General features: G+C 38.2%; 1 protein-coding gene across 1 annotated transcript; it reads left to right on the top strand.

Annotated features, from left to right (window-relative positions):
* The first annotated feature begins 5,855 nt into the window (after positions 1 to 5,855).
* Positions 5,856 to 7,864, top strand: LOC121517152 (voltage-dependent L-type calcium channel subunit alpha-1D-like). The gene is made up of 2 exons (XM_041798708.1): positions 5,856 to 5,932; positions 7,371 to 7,864. The coding sequence occupies exons 1-2, from the start codon at positions 5,905 to 5,907 to the stop codon at positions 7,862 to 7,864; spliced, it is 522 nt and encodes a 173-aa protein (XP_041654642.1). The 5' UTR covers positions 5,856 to 5,904.
* Positions 7,865 to 23,292: the final 15,428 nt, after the last annotated feature.

Genomic DNA, 23,292 nt, shown 5'->3' with positions numbered 1-23,292 from the left:
GATACTGCTTGAGCAAATTCACAGCGTTTATAATAAAATATAGGCCAATAAGTGGCTGAATTCATGATTATAATGGAAGCTATTCTTTTTTTTACTGTGCTAAAAACAATGTCGTCTACTGTGTGCAGACCCACATTAAACTGTCACTGTCTGGTTGCCCCTGCATGAGGTCATGAGGGGACGAAGCTCTTCAGAGGAAGATTTCTGCTTTAATGAACTCTCAAGATGCCAACAAGCCTTCAAGTTAAGTGGAAAAGAAATGTTCCAGAAAACCTTGGGGAGATGTTTGTTCAGCATATGCAGAGGTATTATCATTTCCTGTTTCATTCATATTGCATGTTCATGTGTGTGAGAGTATATTTGACTGCAGACTTTCGTAATGGTAAATATTTATGTAATACATTTCTTTGAAAAATTCTTCTTTGATACAACTGTTTTCATTCCAGCTGAGTAGAAACTCAGATTCAGAAACTAAATGTGTATCATAAAAGAAAAATGCTAAGCAGTACTGGGCAAAATTACCTAAAATTAATTTAACATGTTGAAGAGTGTTAAAGGTACAGTGGGTAGTATTCAGTAGCATTTAATGAAACACTTGGTAAAAAAAAAATAGAACATAATAATTACAAGTATTTGAATAAGTGTTTATAGACCTTAATAGATTAAACTAATTCTGATTCTACTAACTTAGAATTTTAGCTGTTTATTCATATTTACCTTTTATTTGCACATAAGGAGGGTCACCCTTCAAGGACTCCTCCATCTTGCACCACCATGTTTCTACAGTACCACAGCAGGGACCACTGAGGTTACTTTAAAAAAAAAAATCCACTCAATGTCTACATGCAGAGACAGAACTTTGTTTTTGAATTTCTTGGGCAAAGCACTGTAAAAAACTCAAATTTTGAAGGTGTACTAGTCTTATTCAAAGAGGAAAGAATTAAATACACATAACCTGCCAAATTAACCAGAAAAGTCCAGATCTCATTTCAAGATAAAATTAAACAAGACTAGGTTAAAACATATATGGCTGACCACATCTATCCAGGTTGCTTGTTGAAATGCCTTACTGGATTGTGTGTTCTGGCAGACTGACTTTTTGTTGTGGTGTGTAATTGTGCTGACCCTAATGTCTGTGAGTTTGACAATGGAAGAGAGCAACTAGAAGAGAGAGCAACAATGAAAGCTTTCCATAACATAAAAGATGTTTTTCCCTCTACTCCCAGTCTGCTTTGGTATAGATTTCCCATCATTTCGGTCAGCTTGTTCAGTATATTCAGGGCCTGGAGAAACTGACTTACGTTACTAAAGGGAAAATAGAGAATTTCATCAAAATTTGGGGACGATTTATTACATTTCTTGAAAGTCATGAACAAAGAGATCTCAACGTCTGAGAAATGAAATACTGTACTTAGATAACAGCATATTGTTGAACATAATTGCTTTCTTAAGATGTTTTTCTGTCTTTCGTGCTTTTTTCTTTTCTTTTCTTTCTTTCTTTATTCATTTATTCATGTATCAATTCAATTCTCAACCCACAGACATTAGGGCCAGCACAATTACACACCTCTACAAAAGTCACTCTGCCAGAAAACACACTTCAGTCAGGCATGTCAACAGGCATCCCAGATAGATGCGGTCAGCCATATACTAGGTTTTAACCTAGTCTTGTTTAATCTTGAAAATAACAACCTTAATACGATAAATTTACTAGGCTTCTTCAATATCGCAAATTGAGAGCTTTAATCTAATTCAATTCTAAAAAACAATTTCTAATCTTCTCTCAAATCATCATATTTCTTCTAACTGACACAACTTGTGCGCTGGTTTTATCCTCAGCATAATATCAGTTTCAATCTTAAATACTTTCTCACCTTTGTCCTTTAGTTTAGTTCACTAATTCAGCCAAATTAAATTTACTTTATTAACGTAAATGTAACCTTACATAGGGTAATGCAGCCCATCATCTATTCTCGACTAAGGGATGTCATGTTCGATACAAAAATAACATGTTTAGGTGTCTTTATATTCATATAAGGTGTATTTTTATTCAGAGTAGATGTGAATAAAGCCCCGAATACGAACAGAATAAATGAATGAAAGAACTAGAAAAGCACTGGGAGAGTGCAGATCTCCGCCATTAGCCCTATCTCCCAGTAGTAAGGAATCCTTCAAAAAATTCCTGGATCCAGATGGTGATCCTCATCACTCCCAAAATCTAATCAGTTCTTCCTTATGCCATTTCTGACATTTCCTGAAAATTTCATCAAAATCTGTCTACAACTTTTTGAGTTATGTTGCTAACTAACAAATTAACCAACAAACGAACAAATGAACAAACTAACAAACCCTGCCGATCACATAACCTCCTTGGTGGTGGTAATGAGGAAATTAAACCTTTCAAGCTGAGAGAGGGAGAAGACAGAGAGAAACAAACATAGCCCATTGCCTTAACCTTTCCCCTACATATAAGTACATGGAGACTTTTAAAATTAAACAACAACTAATTTGTATTTTGATACAAAAAAGGCATATTTTTCTATGAAAAGGGATGATTTATATAACCTAATGTCAATTTGAGGTAGTGTATATAGTAAACTTTCAATCAGAGATTGAAGATTTAGAGTTAAAGTAGGATCACAAAGATCCACTGAATTGAAAAATGATAATGAATGGAGGCACTGGGTCAGCTCTAATGATGGGACCATAAGGGTAAGAGGATGAGTGCCCACAGGTGTAATGAGAAAAGTGAAGGAAAAGAAGAACAACGGTTTTAAGCTCTTTTTATATCATCCATCAGGAAGAAATGGTTAAATGTTAGATTACCTGCATGTAGGATTTTCATATTTACAGTATATAACTGCTCTGTTGTTTGCATTTTCGTTCTTTGCAGACTGATCTAGCAAAACTTGAAGTCCCTAAGGCTACATTCTCACTGCAGGACTTTGTGCTCAATTCTGATCTTCTCTCAGATCTGATTTTTTGGTTTGCCTGTTCACACTGCAGTCAACTTCCAAAAGTTTAGATACGTATCTGATTGAGAACCACATACGAAAGTGGCCTGAATCTGATTCAAAAAGGTCAGATCCAATGTGACTTGTGCTGTTCACACAGTCAGAAAAAAAATCAGATACAAGTCACATGTGAGCAAAAAAAAAGTCATATTCAGGTCACTTTTGACTGCAGTGTGAACACCCAAGTTTCCCACTTACCTCTCACTGGCATGATTTTAGAGTAACCCAGGATGCCTTCCTTGAAATGGCAAGCCAGAATGGTATTTGACAGGCTGATGTTCTATCTGGGGACATTACGCTCTTTTAGTTCTAAAGTTAAAGAGTTCAGTAGTTCTCACTGCTGCAACCCCAGATTTGATTCCAACTGCATGCTGTCCCTTTCCAGCATGCAGGGCCCAGCATCTGCTGAAAAGCCACACCTCTGTACAGTCCATGACTGTTTTTTATTCTCACAGCACTGAGCTGCTTAAAATAACATCCCTTAACAAAAATAGAAATATATTTATTCACTTAACAAATTTATACAGGACGATAAAATCTCACTGAATTATGGCCTTTGCTCTCCCTATAGAAATCCTAGTTACAAAGCACACAAGGGGATCCTCTATTTATAATGGCTTTCAGGTGGGATCCCCAAAAACTGACCTTGAAGGGTCTTCAGTCACCTTTTGTTTTAGTTTAAGTGACCAGATATGATTATTACTGAAGTTGCAGCAAGTTGGTTTAAAAAATTTTTCTTAAACCTATTGAGAATCTTAAACCTTCAAAGAACAAACGATATGAAAGAGATTAAAGATATACTCAATACTCTGTATAAATGTTTGTTGGACAGGTGTGAAATGCCAAAACACTCGTTCAGATCAAATTGCACACCTTCCTTTCATACACATAGCCTGTAAAAATATCAAAAACCAAGGCACTTGTCTTTACAAAATAGTTGAAAGCCTTTTTTAAACTGGCTTGTTCTTAAAATGGAGCATGATTATAACCATAGTTTTCAAAGCATTTCTGTTACTTCTTCAGGAAGTTAATGAACGGCTCTGTGATGAAACAAAATATGAGGACTTCAGCAGCTGCTGGTAGTCATAGCCTGCCTGAGACCTGTCTACTCATGCTCTTATTCAAGATGAAAAATATTCAGATTGGCAGATAAGGTAATGGATATGGATATAGTGTTATATACAAGCACTTCCCTCCAATCTCTTTTTGAACCTGTAGTGAGGTTGTGTTGCACTTGATTAATGACAATAAACCTAAAAGGTCAATTTGAAATGAATATGTCCTTAAAGTGCCCATCATGCTTTATGTTTTAGTGTTTTCCCAACCAACAAAACCAGGTTGAAAAGATGATTAAAGGGTGTCAAATGTCTTAATTTCATTGAAACTGAAAGGTGAAAATCTGTTAGAGGTATAAAGATGTCTTTAAGAGGCCCCTCTACTCTCTAAATGTGGCTGCATAGTAGCCTAAACCTAATTTCCACCGTGAAATCATGATCATATTGATTCATAGGCTAGATTTTTATCTTATATCATCATTTACCCACAATAAAAAGCCTAATCTGATTTTATGACTATCCTTAACAGTCTAATCATGAAGTGATGGTTAATGTTTTAATCTCAAGACAATTCAACAAAACGAAAATTTAGCAACTAGGCCTTTATTCGGGCTAACCTTGAGCCAGTTAGAGGACTAAACACGGCACAAGATTTTTTGGCGGAAATCCTGACCCAATCAGACTGACTTAACAAAGCCACATTTCTAATGACTTACAACTATTTAACTGTATGGTGAGCGACCAGAGTTAGCCTAAAACACATTCTCTAAATGACGTCTGGTGTTTGGTGGGTTAGATAACATCATTAAACATCGTTTGATCTTTGACAATACAATTATGTGATTGCTATTTGGCCCAGCTAAGCTGTAGCCGCCTGCCTCACCCCCGCCCTTTCCCCGGAGGGAACATTGGCGCAAGGATTATTACCGGAGGATTAGGCTATGTGCCACGGTGAAACTGTTATCCTCCATAAGAGGCACAGGTAATCCAATCACTGGTAACCTTCCCGCACAGCTACAGCAGTTTATTTCTACTGGAATCTCCACATAGTGAGGGCAAAAACGACACAATGAGGCCGCAGAGAGGAACCAGGTGACAGAATGCCGTTCATTATAAGGGGGAGACCCCTGAGGGGTAAGTCCAAATGGAATAACCTGCACTTTCTCTTTAAACGCTTAGATAGGCTCTGGTTTCATAGGTCAGGGTCCTGAAGCCTAAATAAATTGTTCTTGCAAGAGAAAAACTCAGAGAAATCTCAATTGTTTCTTTCACATTAAACAATTTATTATCATTCAAGACAACGCATTTCAGCGAGGAATAGTTAGCCTGGAAGTTGGTTTGTAATTTCTATCACATAACCTGGGCTATCACCCGCTGTCTGTGTGTCCTTTAATGTATTTTTATCTTTTTGATTTTGAAACGTTATATATATACGGCTGTAAAAAATTGTAAAAACTTCTGGAACCCTCTCTCATGTTGACATATCAATCAAATCAAAGAGCTATCAAATAGGCCAACGCATTTTGATGTTGAGAAGGCGTCAGCAGGTGTATTTGTAATATAATGTAAGTGCATGCCATACCGAAGCCCGCAGTTGCAGCACATTTTTATGCCCAACCTCATCGAGGATAGTCGCCAACAGTTTCTGTGTCGTCTGAGATCCATCCACAGACAGGCACCCGGATGTGGCGAAAATGTGTGGCGCTCCTGCTACACATTTTCCTCCTGCGTGTGGAAAATTTATCTGGGCTCAGGCTTTCTCGTCGACACCTTTAAATGTTTTTTTTCTACAATGTGTTGGATATCAAACGGATAACTTCGATGTGGATTCGAGGATGCAGGAAACAAATGAACAGTCCGAAGGTAAAAAGATAAATTCTGAGTGAATCAAAAGAGGAGTTGAAGTGCTGCGAGACAGGGGAGAATACAAATTTATGCTCTGAATCTCGTCTGCTTCTGGAAATATTGTCATCTTAGATTACGGATTGAGCTTTAATAACGTTAGCTAATGTTCCTGGTTGCTTTACGTGTTATGGCGAGATGACAGCAATGAAAGCATCCATCAAATCCACTGGAAACGGAGGCGTCTGTCAAATGATGGAGTACAAGTAGGCTGTGTATATATATTTATATATTATAAGTGAATTCATGGTTGAATGCATGCTTCAAACTCACTGAATGAGTTGAGAGACGATCACTCAACTTTTCATCTCCGTTAAGGTTTTTTAGCTGTAGCCACGGTTTAGAAGTGTACAGACCAGCATTAGCTGTTGTGTTGTGCTTGTGTTAGCTCAGATCAAAGTAGAGTCGAGAGGAGCAGAGTCGATGTTTTAGATTTGTACATCCCCACAGGCTATCGGACGATTCTCTAAAAATGCTACACTTTTTAGGCTACAGCACTTGTTACGTTCCGGTGTTGTGGAGACTTGTCTCATTCAGATCAAACTTTGAATTTTTTTGTTAAGTCGTATCCTACCGCTTTTATTGACTGACTTTATGGCCAAAAGGGTTCTGACAGTTTTGTTAGAACGTTAGAAAACATATACATACCTGTATGAAATTTAAAAAAGGCCATATTCCTTTGATTTTTGAGTGGCTATTTATCTCTTTCCTTTGGATCTCTCCTCCAACCATGGGAAACCAGAGTGCGTAAAACATCTGTGAATATGATTCAATTAATCAGAATTTTTAGAGGACTTTAAATTTTGTGTGGCTTTGTCATAGCTACGTGTGTGGTTGAGTCTGAGCTGCTCTGACCACTATGGGGCTGTTTCAAGGGCACTGTCATTTTTAGCCATGGTTCATATTGATTGTTGATAATGACTCTTTATCACCCTCTCCCCCCACCTTTCAACTGTTTCTTTCCCTCTTCTTTTCTCATTCATTATGTCATTCTTTTGCACTGATTATTTTTAGGTTTTAGTCATTAGATTTAGATTTCATCTTCTTTTGTCCTTTTGGACAGTTAGCTACATTTTAACCAGTTATAAAAATGAATTCTTAAGTTGGGAAGGTGACAGTTTTTTTTACAACCAGTAATAAAAACTGTGGGAACTGACATTTTATTTTCTGTCCAGATAATGTTCCACTTAGTAGGATATAAGTCTTGGATTAGATTCTAATTAACCTAAATATGATATTGCAATCATACAGGTAGAACTTAAAAATAGTATACAATGTCATTGCATAGAAAAATATGTATCATTGCTCAAAGAGATGCTTACAATTTTTCATTTGTGAAGTCTGACACTCATGGCATAATCATTGATAGGTGTTTTTTTTTTCCAACCTCTCCACTCAGGGCAACAGTATGCCAGCAACAAGACAACATCCTCCAATGAAAACTCTGCACTCTGGTCAGACAGCAACCTCCAGCTGCACCATCTCCATTCACTGGAGCCCCTGCAGGCCCCATCCACCACTGGCAAGCCTGTTGGCTCTTCTCATGGCCTTCTTGGGGCCAACAGTGGTACTCAAGGGCCAATGGCCACGAGTTCCAGTGTCAGCCCGGTGCTTGCTTGGCATGCTGCAATCAGTGCTGCTCGCCAAGCGCAGGGAGATGGTGCAAAGTCTGACATGAGTACACAGCCCACCAGCACCGCTGGACCAGCTCCTGTAGGCTCACTGGCACAGAAAAAGAGGCAGCAGTATGCCAAAAGCAAAAAGCAGGGAGGATCTACCAACAGCAGACCACCCAGAGCCCTGTTCTGCCTAACATTAAACAATCCAATTCGCAGGGCCTGCATCAGCCTGGTGGAATGGAAGTATCCTTTAGCCCAGACACAGAGTATTTGACTGGTACATGCCTGGATGTTTGACACTTTGTTTTCTGTATAGCATCATGATTTGGTAGACTGATAGTTGGGAGGTTAAAGTATTTATGTATAACACAAATAAAACAAACCATCATATTTTTTTACAAATCACATGGCCTGTGCAGGCTATATACAGGTACATCCAAAAAAAAATAGACTATTGGGAAAAAAAGTTCACTTTTACTCTTAATTTAATTCAAAAAGTTGTAAAAAAACAAAAGTAGTTCCATTATTGATTGGCTGGATTCCACCATTCTGTTTTCATCAGGCAAATCCATCTTGCAAAGCTCCATTCTGAAATGATTATGCCAGGTCTGAAAATGGACCTCACCCATTAGCATCATCGGAGGAAAATGGGGTGGTAGCTACAGGTGGGGTTTAGTTGTTCTGAAGCCAAAAGTAACTGAAGACGCTGGTGTCACGTTTAGTTCGGATGTAGCCATAGCTTTGCACCAGATTTATCAGAACTGGGCCACATTTCTTTATTAAAAAAGAGCAAAGAGCCACACTGAAAGCTTCTCTTGCACTTTTCCTGGCTGCCTTTGGCAGGGTTTTTATCCACCAACAAATTCCACCGTTACAGCTACAGCATCACCTTCCTGTCAAGCTTAAGTTACTTATTGAAAAGTCTCGCCCTTCCTAAATGCTTTGCATGGGAGGTATCCCAGATGAATGTGAAATATCCTATGCAATGTATATATAGAAGATCTATCAGGCATGTCAGGTTAATATTCTAGATCCATCACATACAAAGTGAAATATTTCTCTTTTTTTTCATTTTAATCTTGATGGTAACAGCTTATATCTCACAAAAATTTTAAAATGTTATACAATTGTGGAAGTCAAATTTCTTGTCAGTTATTTCAGTCCTGAGAAAAGATTCAATCAACTGAGTAACTCAAAACACCTGCAAAGGTGTTATCAACCTTGTCTTCCTTCATAACTCACTATGTAGCTCTTTTACTCCCTGTGTGTCTCCCTGTTGGAAATCTGCTTTCTTTTTATTTAAACAGTACTTCAAGACTTGCTGACTCAAGGCGTGTTCTGAGAATACAGCTTTCAGAGGTGTCAAAAGTATTCACATTCATTTCTCGAGTAGAAGTATAGATACTAGGATTTAAAAAGACTTCTGTACAAGTTAAATTATCAACTCAAGCTTTTTACTCAAGTAAAAGTGTAAAATCACTGGTTTCAAAACTACTTAAAGTATAAAAGTTAAAGTAATGTAAGGGGGAAAAATGCCATCAAGGACAAAAGCTTAGGCTGTGCCACAGGGGCCTATAGTGCCCTACCCCACCTCCCCAAAAAACATTTTTCTAAAGGCCATAATGACTATAATGTTATATTAAGATGTTAATGTTGAAAAATTTGGGATGCACCCGTTTCAGCTGCATTTATGCCCATTGAAAATGAACGCATTTTAGTACAATACAAATACATTCAAGAACCACATATGTGTACTACTGAGCATTAACATGTGTTTCATGGAGCGGAAGATGTGATGACTAGTTGCCTATAAGTGTTGGTCTTCCTGTCTACCAACCTCCTCGCTGGTGCTTGGTTGGGACATTATGCTCGAGTTCTCTTGAGTCTCTGCCACGGATATCTTAATATTAGGCTACATACGTCTGCTATTTCCTTGCTGGTGTGTGACGTGATTTGTGTCGGGCGCAGGTGCGATGGATCGCATACAAACCAATAGGGTGTTGGAATGGTATTATGTTTATACTTCTCATCCCACCACAATCAAATTCACTCTATCCAGATGGTGCAATTTATCTGGCTAGGTGAAATGAAATAGGAGTAGATGAGTAACGAAGAGTGGAGTAACAAGGCTATTTCTAAAATGTAAGGAGTAGAAAGTACAGATAATTACTTGAAAATGTAAGGAGTAGAAGTAAAAAGTAGGCTGAAAAATAATTACTCCAGTAAAGTATAGATACCCAAATTTCTACTTAAAGGGATACTTCAACATTTTGGCAAATTCGCCCATTGCCATAATTCCTATAGTCTTAGTAATAGGTTTGTTTCCTTTAGTTGTCTGTGCAAGCTGTTTTTAGATGTGGGGGCACCGATATACCAGCTGCACAGCTAACGCTATGGAAGCAGACGGTATTTTTTGCTTTCCGTCATCAAACTCATCAAATACACAATCCAACAACTCCAAAACGCTCTCGTGGACAAGTTGTAACCTACACCTTCACCACGCTATGAAATAATAACATTTAATTATGTAACATTACGACACATCAAGTAAATACTCTGAACTATTTCTTGAATAAACCACTGGGTGGAGTGACACAGTGCAGCAGCCATGTCTGAAGTGTAGTTCGGGCTTTGCATTTAACTTTAAAACATCTCTGTCTCGTAACGTTCCATGATTATTTCATAGCGTGGTGAATGTAAAGGGCACAATTTGTCTGCAAGAGTGTTTTGGAGTTGTTGGATTGTGTATTTGATGAGGGAAAGCAAAAAATACCGTCTGCTTACATAGCATTAGCTGTGCAGCTGGTATATTGGTCCCCCCAGATCTAGAAACAGCTTGCACCAACAACAAAAGGAAACAAACCTATTACTAAGACTATAGGAATTATGGCAATGGGCGAATTTGCCAAAATGTTGAAGTATCCCTTTAAGTAAGGTAACAAAGTATTTGTACTTGGCACCTCTGGAGCTGGTTTGTTGGAAACACCGACATTATAGAGCCACATGCTACGAGTCGCTCACAGGGTAGTACCCAACCTCCTTACTCATAAAGCACTTCCTGCTTCCATCTGCTGGTAAACTTGATGGAGATATTGATTTCCTTTTCCAGCAGGACTTGGCACCCGCCCACAGTGAAGCCAAAACTACCAGAAATGGGCTTGCTGACCATTGTATTACTTTTCTTGAGTGGCCAGCCAACTTGCCTGACCTGAACTATTGTCCAGGAAGTTAAGAGACACCCGTCCCAAATAAAAGGATGGCTGCCATAAAAGCAATCTTGCCTTCCATAACACCCAAGCAGTGCTACAGACTGATTGCCTCCATGCCACATCACAGTGATGCAGTAAATTTGCAAAACGTGTTCTGACCAAGTACTGAGTGGCTAAATGAACATAATTTTCCAGGTAATCTGTTCTGTATTATGAATCCCTTTTTACTTGATTGGTGTTCTGTAATATTTTCCTAAGCTGAGATAATGGATAATTGTTTTTTTGTGAGCTGTAAGTCATATTCACCAAGATTAGAACAACAAAAGTCTTGAAATTTTTCACCTTTTGGGTTATGGATCTAGGATATAGGGAAGTTTCACTTTCTGAATTAAATTGAGGGGAAAAATGTGCTTTTTATAATATTCTATTTCTTTGAGAAGTACCTATATACAAGACTGCTGGACAAATAATGTGTAAAGGTACTGGAGCTTCTTAATAGATCAGTTGAATAACTTGAAGTTCCAGGATTCTGGCATTCATCTATCATAATCAAGAAATTCTAGCTGCATCCCTATATTATTATAGTCACTACGTTAACACGTGGCTTTACAAAGTCAGCGTTTTTACAAGCAAGATACAGGGACTTAACGAAAAATGACAAAATATACACAACATATCAGATCCTCATTGAGCCCTTTCAGTTATCATTTTGATCAACTTAATGAACCTTTTAATACTTTGGTTTCCCTGACTAATGCAAATGGCTTTTGCTTAGATTTTAATCTAAGATACTTTGTTCCTTGACATTATTTTTCCAGACCATTTGATATCTTTATATTATTGTCTATATTTGCAAACTGTGTGGCCTTAGCCATCTACATTCCCTTTCCTGGAGATGACTCCAATTCTACCAACCAAGAACTGGTGAGTGGCACTGGAAAACATAAAAATACATAAAATTGTGGTTTTCTGTTGCAGGTTGTACATTACACTATTACTCTGTTACACTTTAGAGCAAATATATTTTATGTGATGGTACAGATTAGCATAAAGGAAGGATTTTAAGATTGTTTTTAAATTAGAAAAGCATTTTTTTTTTAGCTTTTCAAGTAAATATGCTGTGATAATGTTTTGAAATAAGTAGAAGTGTACTGTATGGACAATGAGAGAGAGAGAGATAGTGTGCAATCCACAAAACACATGCAATGGGGGAATCAACACAATCTGCATCTGTCCCATTTGTATGAATGTAACTTGGGGAATATTCTAAAATTCAGTGCAAAGTTGCTTCATTCCTATGCAAATAATCTTTGTTGCAAATAGCAACTAATTCACAAACATAAGTTTTGATTGAAACTGGCAGTGAAAGTAGTGCAATTTAATGCCAATCAAACTTCTCTCTATCTCTCTCTTTTCATTTATCACCCTATTCAGCCTCTAGTTTGTGACATTAGATTAACATTTATTTTCACTCATAGATGGCAAAACTCTAGGGCCTGAGCATGGCCCACTTTTAAATAGAACATGTTTAAATTGAAAAGATTGAATACTTGAGTAGCCAAATACATCACACACTGCTGCCATGTGTGCCCCACCTCCTATCAGCAAAGCAATAAATTCTGTTGTCTAAAAAAACAATAGCTGACTGTGAGCAGTATGGTGAGTTTGAAATTGTAAGATTATAAAGATTGATATGAAATGCTGGTACAGAATGCCCTAAAATCAATTCAAATAGTCAGCTTATAAAAAAGTTTTTATGAGCTATGCAGAGGAAGTTCATCTATTTGTTATATAATTTTTGCCCATTAATCATAACTATTGTCTGTAAATGGTTAATACTTTTACAGCAGAGTGAAACACCCACAGCGTGCCAGAGGTTTTCCATCTATTGTGCACACACTGTGGTGTTTTGTCAAACTGAGGTGTTTTGGTTTCAGCACAAAAGTTACAGAAGATGTCTGATCCTCCCATCAGACAAAGAAGCATAAGCAGGTTTTTCTCTAAAATTGCATTTTTGCATGTGACTATTGTTTCAACAATCTTTAAACAACTTCTGAAAGGTAATTAGGAAGAGAGTTCATGGACAGTGGTGGGAATGCCATCATACGCAGCAGTGGAGGGAACATTAAACTTGCACTGATCCTAATGTATTTCAGGATACCTGTAAATGTGTTTGAAGACTATTGTGGGCTATAGTGTCCGACAAACAGATCTGATGTGTGTAATTGTCAGCAATGTCTGCACAACTGCTGGCCAACTGCAGTGAATAAATGTTTCCTATCAGGTCTGTTTATTGTAAGTCATAATTATTGTCCACAGCTGTTTGCATTTTTGGTGTGAAGTTTGTCATCTGCTGAAATGGGAACTGCTGTTGATACTTGTAGTAAAAATAATCCTGAATGCTAAATGGAACTGATAAAATGCTGATTTCCACAGTAGAAACCTGAACACCATGAAGACTTTTTCTCAGCTATGACTGACCAATGACTGACTTCCAAACATATTTGGTCACCATGTTTTTTACATGATATTTGATCTCTGCACAAAGCCATTAATTTGACACATAACTGGTGGCAATACAGGCACAAAGTGCACTCAGCTGGCAAACCTTGTGGGTAAGTTAGCACTGACATAGGATAAGTGCAAATTTTTGCCAATGTGATCCAGAAATGGTGCAAATAGAGGGGGGTAATCATGTGCAAATCCATGTGGGCACAACTAATTCTTCATAGATCTGACCCTGTCTTTTAATCTGTATGGAAGAATATTTGTGGCTGTCATCTTGTATTGGGAGACCTACATTTTTAAAATTCTGCCAAAGTTTGAAAATGATACAAAGTATACAAAACAAAACAGTGTTAAAAGACCGTAAAGGCAGTTGCAAAACTCAGAGAGAAAATAATATAATGTAGACTTAAACAAAGACTTTAGAAAACAATGTGTGGTGAACTCTGATGATGATTTTATAGAACTGGGTCCAGAAGTCCAGAAGATTTTAAGATCATTTTGTATATTTCAGATCAATGGTTCCCAACCTTTTTGCCTCTCAGCAGCCCAAACTCATATCTTTGAAGAGCTGAGCTCCCCCAGGACAGAAAGTGATACACGCTGTCAAAAACTCACATCAGTTTTTATCATTATTGTTTTATCATCATTTTAATAAGTATAAGAAATCTAACATTTTGCAACCTCAGAGCAGACAGAGGCTGAAATCTCTGGTGACCCTTCTAAGAGGTCCTGGAGCCCAGGTTGAGAACTATGCTGTGTCAGATAATTTTTTCCTTACCTTGATATTAACTTTGCCTATGGTTGATGGTGAACGTTTTAAGTTGATATTGAATTTAATTTTTATTGAAAATGGATTAAAGAAATTCTAAAAAGTGATCTAGACCAGGTATGGGAATGAGGCAAAAGTGTTAGTATGGACGATGTGCCTGGGGTGTTTGGCACCTTTAGAGATCCATGATAAAAGGTGAAGTGTTTTAAAAATCCCATTTTGTAGTTTTATTTTGTAATATTTTCATGAAAAGCCAGGGTTGTTTCAGATGGGAATTTGCTTGGTGGGAGAAACAGTGATGCATGTATGTTGTGACAGTGCAGAAGAGCGCTGTCTGATGCACAGGTCCATGTTTGACTATGTTTGATGGCTGTTTTAAGGGAGACTTGCTTATCTCAACTTCCACCCCCGCCTCAAGACAACAGAAGGTAAATGCTGCATAAAGTTGTCACAATGGAGTCCACTTGCACCATGGGCATAGCACAGGGGGGAACAAAGGTACTTATTGCCTGGGCCCACAGTAGGGAGGCACCCTTGAGAAGCCTGCAATGAAAAGTGTGTTTTCATTAATTTTTTTCTCAGTAATAGTGCCATTATTAAATCAAAAATGACTAAATGAATCGGTCAACAGACTGGAAATCATATCAAATAGAGTAAAATACAACACTGAGGGGCCCTACTCCTCCCTTAAAAATGTCCAAATGGTCTAGTCCAGCACTGCCGAATAATGCAAGTAAATTTAGTTTAACGATAGAAAAAATATTGTTCATAAATGGGGAAATTATGGTTTAAAAATACATCAAAATGCATAGATATTTGAAAAAATGATGCAACATTTCATGCTTGGCTAGCTGGTTAAGGGGGGCTCCGTGTAATATACGGGGGCCCAAAATCCCTAGCTACGCCCCTGACTGGCACCTCTGGCCATCAGTCAGCATCCATATCAGTGATTTGGAAATCGTCAAATGACACTCAACAGTTCGCTGTCCCTATTAGCCGCCCTATTACCCAGTTCATACAGGTACTGAAGAGCATAGGGGCTAAGACGCACCCCTGCCTCACCCCAGAATGAACAGAGAATAAGTCAGAGGTGGAGCCACCCCACTTCACAGCACTCTTTGTACCAGGATGGACATCACCTTGATGAGTTGTACGTGGGCTCCCTTGGAGCTCCAGAATCCTCCAGACATCATCTCTACTCAATGAATCGAACACCTTCTGGAAGTTAAAATAGGCTGCAGGCAACTTTCTATTGAATTCCTGAAAGTGCTTCAATGAGGACCCGAAGCCAGGTTGCAGTCTACTGTAGACCTCTTAGGTATGAAGCCCAGCTGTTCAGGCCACTGATGTTGAAGCAGCGGATCACGGATCCTGTTCAGCAGTACCAGTGCAATAACCTTGCCCAGCACTGAGAGAAGTGTAATACCTCTGTAGTGGTAACACTCTCACACATCACCCTTTCCTTTCTTTTGGGAGATAATTCTGACATCTCTGTTTATGGCTTGATCTAAGCCTGAGTACACTCCAAAGCTGATTGGTTTTAGTAGTAGCCAGTTTATGCCTGTTTGATCCCCAATTGTCTTGTCCATGCCGTTTCTTTGCAATTTTAAGTTGAAAAGCATTATTAAAACATTTTTAAAAGCATCAAACATCAGCAGGATAGGTGTTGTTAAATGGATCAGAGTGGAGGCTAACAAACCACTCCCATCCTCTGCTGCTATCTTTTATTTGAACGTTCGAACTTTTTTCCATTGAAACTTCACATAGGCATGCTTTGTTGTCAGTTACAGTGCCTATAAAAAGTTTTCACCCCTTGTGTGTTTTATCCTTTTAGTGATTTTATAAATCCATCATGGTCAGTATAATTTGACTTTTATGGAAAAAAAGAAACGTTTTATGTCAATGGGAACAGATTGCTAATTAGATGAAAAAAATAAAAGCTAATGTAAAATACATGATTGCATTAAATGTTTCTCCTTTCAAGTCAGTATTTAGTAGATGCACTTTTGGCAGCAATCAAAGCACTGAGTCATGTGGATAATTCTCAGTCAGGCTTGCACATCTGGACTCTACAATTTTACTCCTTTCTTTTTTGCAAAACTGCTCAAGCTCTGACAGGTTGCACATGTATCAGGTGTGAACAGTCCTTTTTCATGTCCAGCCAAAAATCCTCTATTAGACTGAGGTCTTTGCTTTGACTCAGCCACTCCAGATTATTCACCTTGTTGTCTTTCAACCATTTCTGTTTAGCTTTGCGGTATACTTCGGGTCATAGTCTTGTTGGGGAAATAAATCTTTTCACAACTCATAGTTCTCTTGCGGACTGAATATGATTTTCCTCCAGGATTTAAATTCATTTTAGCCTCTACCTTTGCAAGCCTCTGAGGCTGACTGCAGAGAAGCATCCCCACAGCATGATGCTGGCACCAGCATGCTTCACAGTGAGGATGCTGTGTTTGTTGTGATGTGCAATGTTTGGTGTCGGCCAAACAGTGTCTTGTCTGATGGCCACAAAGTACCATTTCAGTCTCATCAGACCAAATAGCTTTCTTCCACCTGACCATGGAGTCTCCCATATGCCTTTTGGGAATCTGTAGTTGAGATTTTTCTTCAACAGTGGCTTTGTCTTTGCAACTTTCCCATAAAGCTTTGAAGAACCTGGGCAACAGTTGTTGCATGCAGAGTCTCTCCCATCTCAGCTGCTGCTTTAGAATAGTCATAAGTGTCTTGGTGTTCTCTCTCACTAGTCTTCTACTTGCACAGTCACTCTTTGTGAAGACAGCCTGATCTAGGCAAATTTACACGTGTGCCATATTTCTTCCACTTCTTGATGATGGATTTAACAGAACTCTGGGGGATGTTCAGTACCTTGAAATTTTTTTTGTATTCATCCTCTGATTTAAATTTTTCAATAACCTTTTCTCTGAGTTGCTTGGAATGTTCATTTTTCTTCATGGTGTAATTGTAGCCAGGAATACTGATTAATCAGAGACTGGACCCCCAGACACTGGTGTCTTTATACTACCGTCACTTGAGACACATCCACTGCACTTGAACTAAGCAAATAGGTGCGAGCCTCCTATTGGATAATTACTGCATGGGCGATTATCTTTCAGCTGGCAACAAGTTATTTAACCCCCGCTGATGCAATGAGTAACTTCTCATTTCTTAAACAACCATGTCGAAAGACACATCCCGTGGTCATAGAAAAGATGTTAGTCTGTTTAAAGAAGGGTCAAATCATTGGCATGCAAAAAAGGCTTCAGTTTGCTAGGGAGCATAAAGATTGGACTCTGGAGGAATGGAAGTAGGTCATGTGGTCTGATGAGTCGAGATTTACCCTGTTCCAGAGTGATGGGCGCATCAGGGTAAGAAGAGAGGCAGGTGAAGTGATGCACCCATCATGCCTAGTGCCTACTGTACAAGCCTGTGGGGGCAGTGCTATGATGTGGGGTTGCTGCAGTTGGTCAGGTCTAGGTTCAGCAACATTATGTGCCCAAAGAATGAGGTCAGCTGACTACCTGAATATTGAATAACCAGGTTATTCCATCAATGGATTTTTTTCTTCCCTAATGGCATGGGCATATTCCAAGATGACAGTGCCAGGATTCATCAGGCTCAAATTGTGAAAGAGTGGTTCAGGGAGCATGAGACATCATTTTCACACATGTATTGGCCACCACAGAGTTCAGACCTTAACCCCATTGAGAATCTTTGGGATGTGCTGGAGAAGGCTTTGCGTAGTGGTCAGACTCTCCCATCATCAATACAAGATCTTGGTGAAAAATTAATGCAACACTGGATTGAAATAAATCTTTAGACATTGCAGAAGCTTATCCAAACAAAGCCAAGGGGAATGCGTGCTGTAATCAAAGCTAAAGGTGGTCCAACGAAATATTAGAGTGTGTGACCTTTTTTGGTGACAACTTTTTTTGTCCAGGCAGTGTATATGAAGCCAACAAAAGGGTAAAACATCCAAGGGGATGAATGCTTTTACTTATAAGCACTGTATGGTCATAGATAATTCAAGAAGTCTGCTATGGGTTGCATTATATGTGCAAGTTCAAACATGGCCTGGTTTGAATGTAAGCTCCAACTTACATTGAAGTTTATGCTGTTCTAACATTTAAAGTGTAGCACCAGCTGAGATAGTTCCATTCTGCTTGAGTCACACCTTAAATGTTACGCTTACCCCTTACTAGGTGTAAAGTCCTCTGTAAATATGGTTGTGTGGTGTTGGACAGGTGGAATAACTCAGAATAGGAGGAGGAGCAGAAGGTTTTAGCTGCTGTCTGGTGTCAGCCGTGAGTTCTCTGTGACAGATTACATGCCTCAGAAATGTATGATGACTTTCTTTAAATTGTAAAATTTGTTTTCATCAGTGAAGGTAATTTCATCAGTCCAACAATCAAAAAAGTTAAATAATCTAATTTTATTGACAATTTCTCCACCTGCTATGAATTTTCTTAGTTTAGACTAGCTATGGGTTTAGACTTTAGGTTGCAGTTATCAATGTATTACTATGCCTTGACATTTTTTGCATACATTTTTGTTGCTACTTCTTGACGAACAACTTTAAGCAGAAGTTATTTTCAGCTGTTGGTCTATGAGAGACAGCATTGCATTAACAGACACAGACAGTTAACAACTTAACTAGTTTAATTTCAGGGTTTAATGTCGACTTTGCACCATAACTGAAGAAAAACTTGCCAGTAGCTGCTGCAGCAGGCAGCTGCACTTTTGCTTTTTCAGTAAGTGAAATTATTATTATTATTAAATGATATTTTATTATACTATATTATAATTAAATAAGCCTTTATAAAATATGTATTTTATGCCTTTATTTCAATGGGACATTGCATAGAGCTGAAGACTGTGGAGAGAGATTGTGGACTGATGTGCAAGGAAAGAAGCCACAGGTTGGAATCAAACCTCGGTCACCCACCTTGAGCACAACAGCCTTTGTACATTATGATGCCTGAACAGAACCATAGGTTACTGGTGCCCCAACATGTAAGCATTTAAATGTCACATATTTCACCCTTTAAATACAACTTAGTATCGGTTTCAGAGGTCCCCAAAAACATGCCTGTGAAGTTTGTTGCTGAAAAAACACTCCAGTATTTGATTTTTTGCATGTCTAAAAACCCTTCTGTTTCAGCCCTGCTCATAATGATCTGTTTCTGTGGCTTTAAATGCTAATGAGCTTTTTGACTCTGCCCCTGACTACACCCCTCTCAGGAAATGGATGTGGCTGGGAAAAAAAAAAAAAAAAACGTTGTTGGAATGACATACATTTAAACAATGAACAATGAACTGTGACATACCCATAAATTCTGAAGAGCATGTCTTAACATATACAATTTTGTTATGACAAAAAAATACAGAGAAATATAAAACTTACAATTACACAGACCTAAAAATAAAAACATGAATGTGAGAGCACATGAAAGAGTCCAGAATACATTAATAGGGATGTAACGGTATCAAAATATCATGGTACGGTATATACCTCGATGACAAGTCCACGGTACGCTATTTGTTGCAGTATAAAAAAAAAACTCAGAGCAACAGATGAAGACTTGGAAAAAAATCACATTGGCATTTATTACACAAAAATTGCACTTTAAATATAAAAAATACATGCAAAAAAGTTGTGTAGGTGTGCATGGTCTTAAAAAATGATTGAACATTTTGAAAGCTCTGTTATAAAATTGAGGATAAAGGAAATAGGATGAAGTGTGGTATATGGGAGACCTAGAAGTTTTTTTTTTTAAAAGATGAAAAAACTGCACCAGCTGGACCTTGTTAATAAAGTTAAAAAAAGGCAGACCTATTGTATGAAATCTAGTTTTACAAACACTTTCAATGCTACGACCTGCCTATACTTTCATCTTCAAATCACCCCACAGATTTTCAGTGGGACTTAGGTCAGGGCTTTGTGTAAGCCACTCAAAAACACTCACTTTCAACATCTGAAGGTAGTTCTTCACGTGGAGTCATGGATGTTTTGGGCCGTTGTCGGGTTGGAAGAAAAAGCGATGACCCATCCCAGTTTTCTTGCTGACTGCTTCAGGTTTTCTCTCAAAAATCTCTACATACCTTTTTACTTCACGCTTCCTTCCACCTTGAGAAGGTTTCCAGTTCCAGATGGACTGAAGCATCCCCACAGCATAATGCTCCCACCACCATATTTCACTGTAGGGACGGTGTTCTTTGGGTTATTTGCCTCTCTCTTCTTTCTCCAAACGTAAGCAGCGTCTCTATGGCCAAAGAACTCTAGTTTAGTTTCATCTGACCACAGGACACACTTCCAGTGTTCACAATCCCTCTACAGGTTGTCCTTAGCAAACTTCAGTCTGGCTTAAAGGTGTCTCTTCTGCAAAAGGGGAGTTTATCTTGGTCTGTAACCTCGCAGTCCATTTCTGTGCAGGGCTCTAGTGATGGTTTTCTTTGAGACTATAATTCCTGACTTGGCTAAGTCCTTCACTAGTGTCTTGGCAGTTGTTCTGGAGTCTTTAGAAACATCTCTCACTAGTTTTCTTTCCAGGGTCTTTGAAATCTTCTTTCTCCTACCTTTGCCAGGCTCGTTCTGGACTGTGTGGCTCTCTTTGAATGACTTGATAGTTCTCACTCTGGTTCTCGACACTTGGAAATGCTGTGATAACTTTGTATATCCTTCTCCTGCTTTGTGAGCATCAACAATTCTTTTTCTTCAGGCTAAACTGATTTCTTTTGTTTTTGGCATGGTGCCTTCTCAAGTGGCAGCTCAAACCCTTTCTGAGGCTTTTATACTGTGTGTAAACTGGGAGATAACCCTTGGTTTTAACTTGAGTTTACAAGCTTTGAACATTGCAAAGTTAAAGCACGGCATTGACCAACAGTGGTTTTTGCTATGGCTTGACTTAAAGGTCAGTTCTAAAGGGGGCTAATAATTTTGACCCGTTTTTGGCTTTACTAAATAATTTTATTTCTGTGTGCAAAGTAAAATTATGTAAGCATTCAAAATAAAACTAGGATGTTTGGAAAAGCTGTGTTAAAAACTCTCCACTCTGTCTAACAGCACTTGGGAAATACTTGAGAAAAACTGAAATTTTCATAGGGGGGCTAATAATTTTGTCCTCATGTGTACATATTTGCAACAACAAGGTAAATACGGCTCCCTTTTTATAATTTTACAATCTATTTTGACTGATAACCGCTCTTGGTGCTGTCAAATCCTCAAATTCTCCATGCACGAGACGTATGTATCAGTTAAGTCAGCTGGTTAAGGCATAGTACGCCGAGGAGTGCTATGACCATGTAGTGCCATGTCTGTCTCCTGGTGAGTTTATCACATCAAATTTTCTCAAAATTCGGATATCCAATGAGTTTTTTTGTTCGGTTTGTCATGACAGATACAAATATCTATCCAGTAAGGTGAATTTGTCTGATCATGTCAGGTTCCTTTTAAGAGTTTCTAGTTCCCCTTCCTGCGTTCACTTTTCAAAGTTTTGTTGGGCAGGACACGGCACCTAAAGTTGTTGAATATCATTAAATTTCAAGATGAAAACCTATAATATTTTAAGAATGACAAAAACAGTCTGAAAAGGAAACCTAAAAGGAAAGCACTTACAAATATAACTGTTTAAAAAGAACTCAAAATTTAAAATAAATCATCATGGTGATCTTTGGTAGTAATGACACTCTCTTCAAAATATGTTGTCACATAGTAGATTTGTTTGCTTTACTCAGAGGCTGGGAAAATCCAAGCTTCGTAGGGGATTTTGTGTATCTGTGTGTGAGAATGTTGTTGTGTATTGAGTGCATTTGGAGCAAGTGTGTAGAGGACAAACACAGAAACGTAGCCTGCTCCCTCAACAGATGGGGATTATTTACAGTCATCACTCACTGCACAATTTTTTTTTGGGTGAAACAGAGGAGGGCTTGACACAGCAGGGGTGTAGAAAGCTGTTTGAAGAGAATTGTGATCTAAAACATGATTCTATTTCACTTTTAATCATCAACTATTTTATTTTTTCACATTTTGTTTTATCCCTTCGCTTTTCTTGTTTTTATTTCCCAATCAAAGATGAGTAAATCTAGATTACCTCTGCCCAAAAATGTTGTAAAATCTACAGTATATAGTACAAAAAGAACACTCAAATACCTTTACAATGTGTTGGTGTGCAATCATGATAAACATTAACTCCACTTAGTTATGCCCCCCTCTCAACTCTTTTCTGATTAAACCATAGTCTCATTCACTTTTAAGTGTGAGTAGTCAGACTGTTATCACAAGATGATCTTCAGTTGTTTTTTTCTGTTTCATTGCTCATGTAAGTTTTTAGATTGGAAATGTGAGTGAAGGACTGAGTGTTCAGGAGAAGAGAGAAAGTGTGTGAGAAAAGTAATGTGTGCATGTTTGTGAGAGAAGAGGTTGGGGATTAGGCTTGGCAGTGGATTAGTTGTCACCAAATGATTGGAGGTTGCAGAGAGGCAGAGGAAAGGGGGAGATGGATGTGTGGATGTGTGAATGTGTGGATAGGTGGAGAGATGTAGGGCAGGAGCTTACATGGGGAGGGGCTTTTGAGAGGAAGAGACAAGGAGATTTAATAGATACTGTCATGTGACTGTTGAGTTCTACTCTAGTTGCACAATGAATGTCTTTATAATAAAGTTATTTGTAAGGGAGTGAGTTCCCTTTCGAATTACATTTATATGTTTTATTGTGTGGTAAAATTTTGTTTGCACATTCAAGAATTGTAAATGCTTCAAATGTATATCCTTTATATGTTCTTTGAAAAAAAAACATTTTTAATCCTATCAAATTAAAAACTATACAGTTTGTCTCTTACTAGCACTTGCTTGCTTGAACCCAGCCAATAGTTACCTGGCGGAGGATCAAGGAAAGTAGAGGGTTTTTTCAGGTTCAAGATCTGATTTGACTAACATCTGTCTCAAACTAGGGGGATGCTTGTACACTACTTTTGTTAAATCTTTAAATTCATTTATTGGTAGTAGATCAGAGCTCACAATATGCCAATATTTATGAATATTTTTTCAAAATCTTTTCCCAGGGCCAAATATTCAAAAGAGAATCTGTTGCCATTATTTGGTGGCTTTTTTTTCTCTTTTTTTGCCAGGCACTGGTCTTGCATTAAAGTGCCGAACCTGTCTCGGCAGCAGCTTTAGCCAGCTTTGATTGTATCCTCTTTCTTTGAATTAATGTTCTAG

Source organism: Cheilinus undulatus, linkage group 11, assembly GCF_018320785.1.
Source record: "Cheilinus undulatus linkage group 11, ASM1832078v1, whole genome shotgun sequence".
NCBI classification, from domain to species: Eukaryota; Metazoa; Chordata; class Actinopteri; order Labriformes; family Labridae; genus Cheilinus; species Cheilinus undulatus.
This window is presented reverse-complemented; position numbering and strand designations above follow the sequence as displayed.

Coding starts and splice junctions, on each gene's coding strand:
- LOC121517152 (XM_041798708.1), top strand. CDS start 5,905: ATGCAGGAAACAAATGAACAGTCCGAAG. Junction 5,933..7,370: donor AACAAATGAACAGTCCGAAG/GTAAAAAGATAA, acceptor CTCTCCACTCAG/GGCAACAGTATGCCAGCAAC.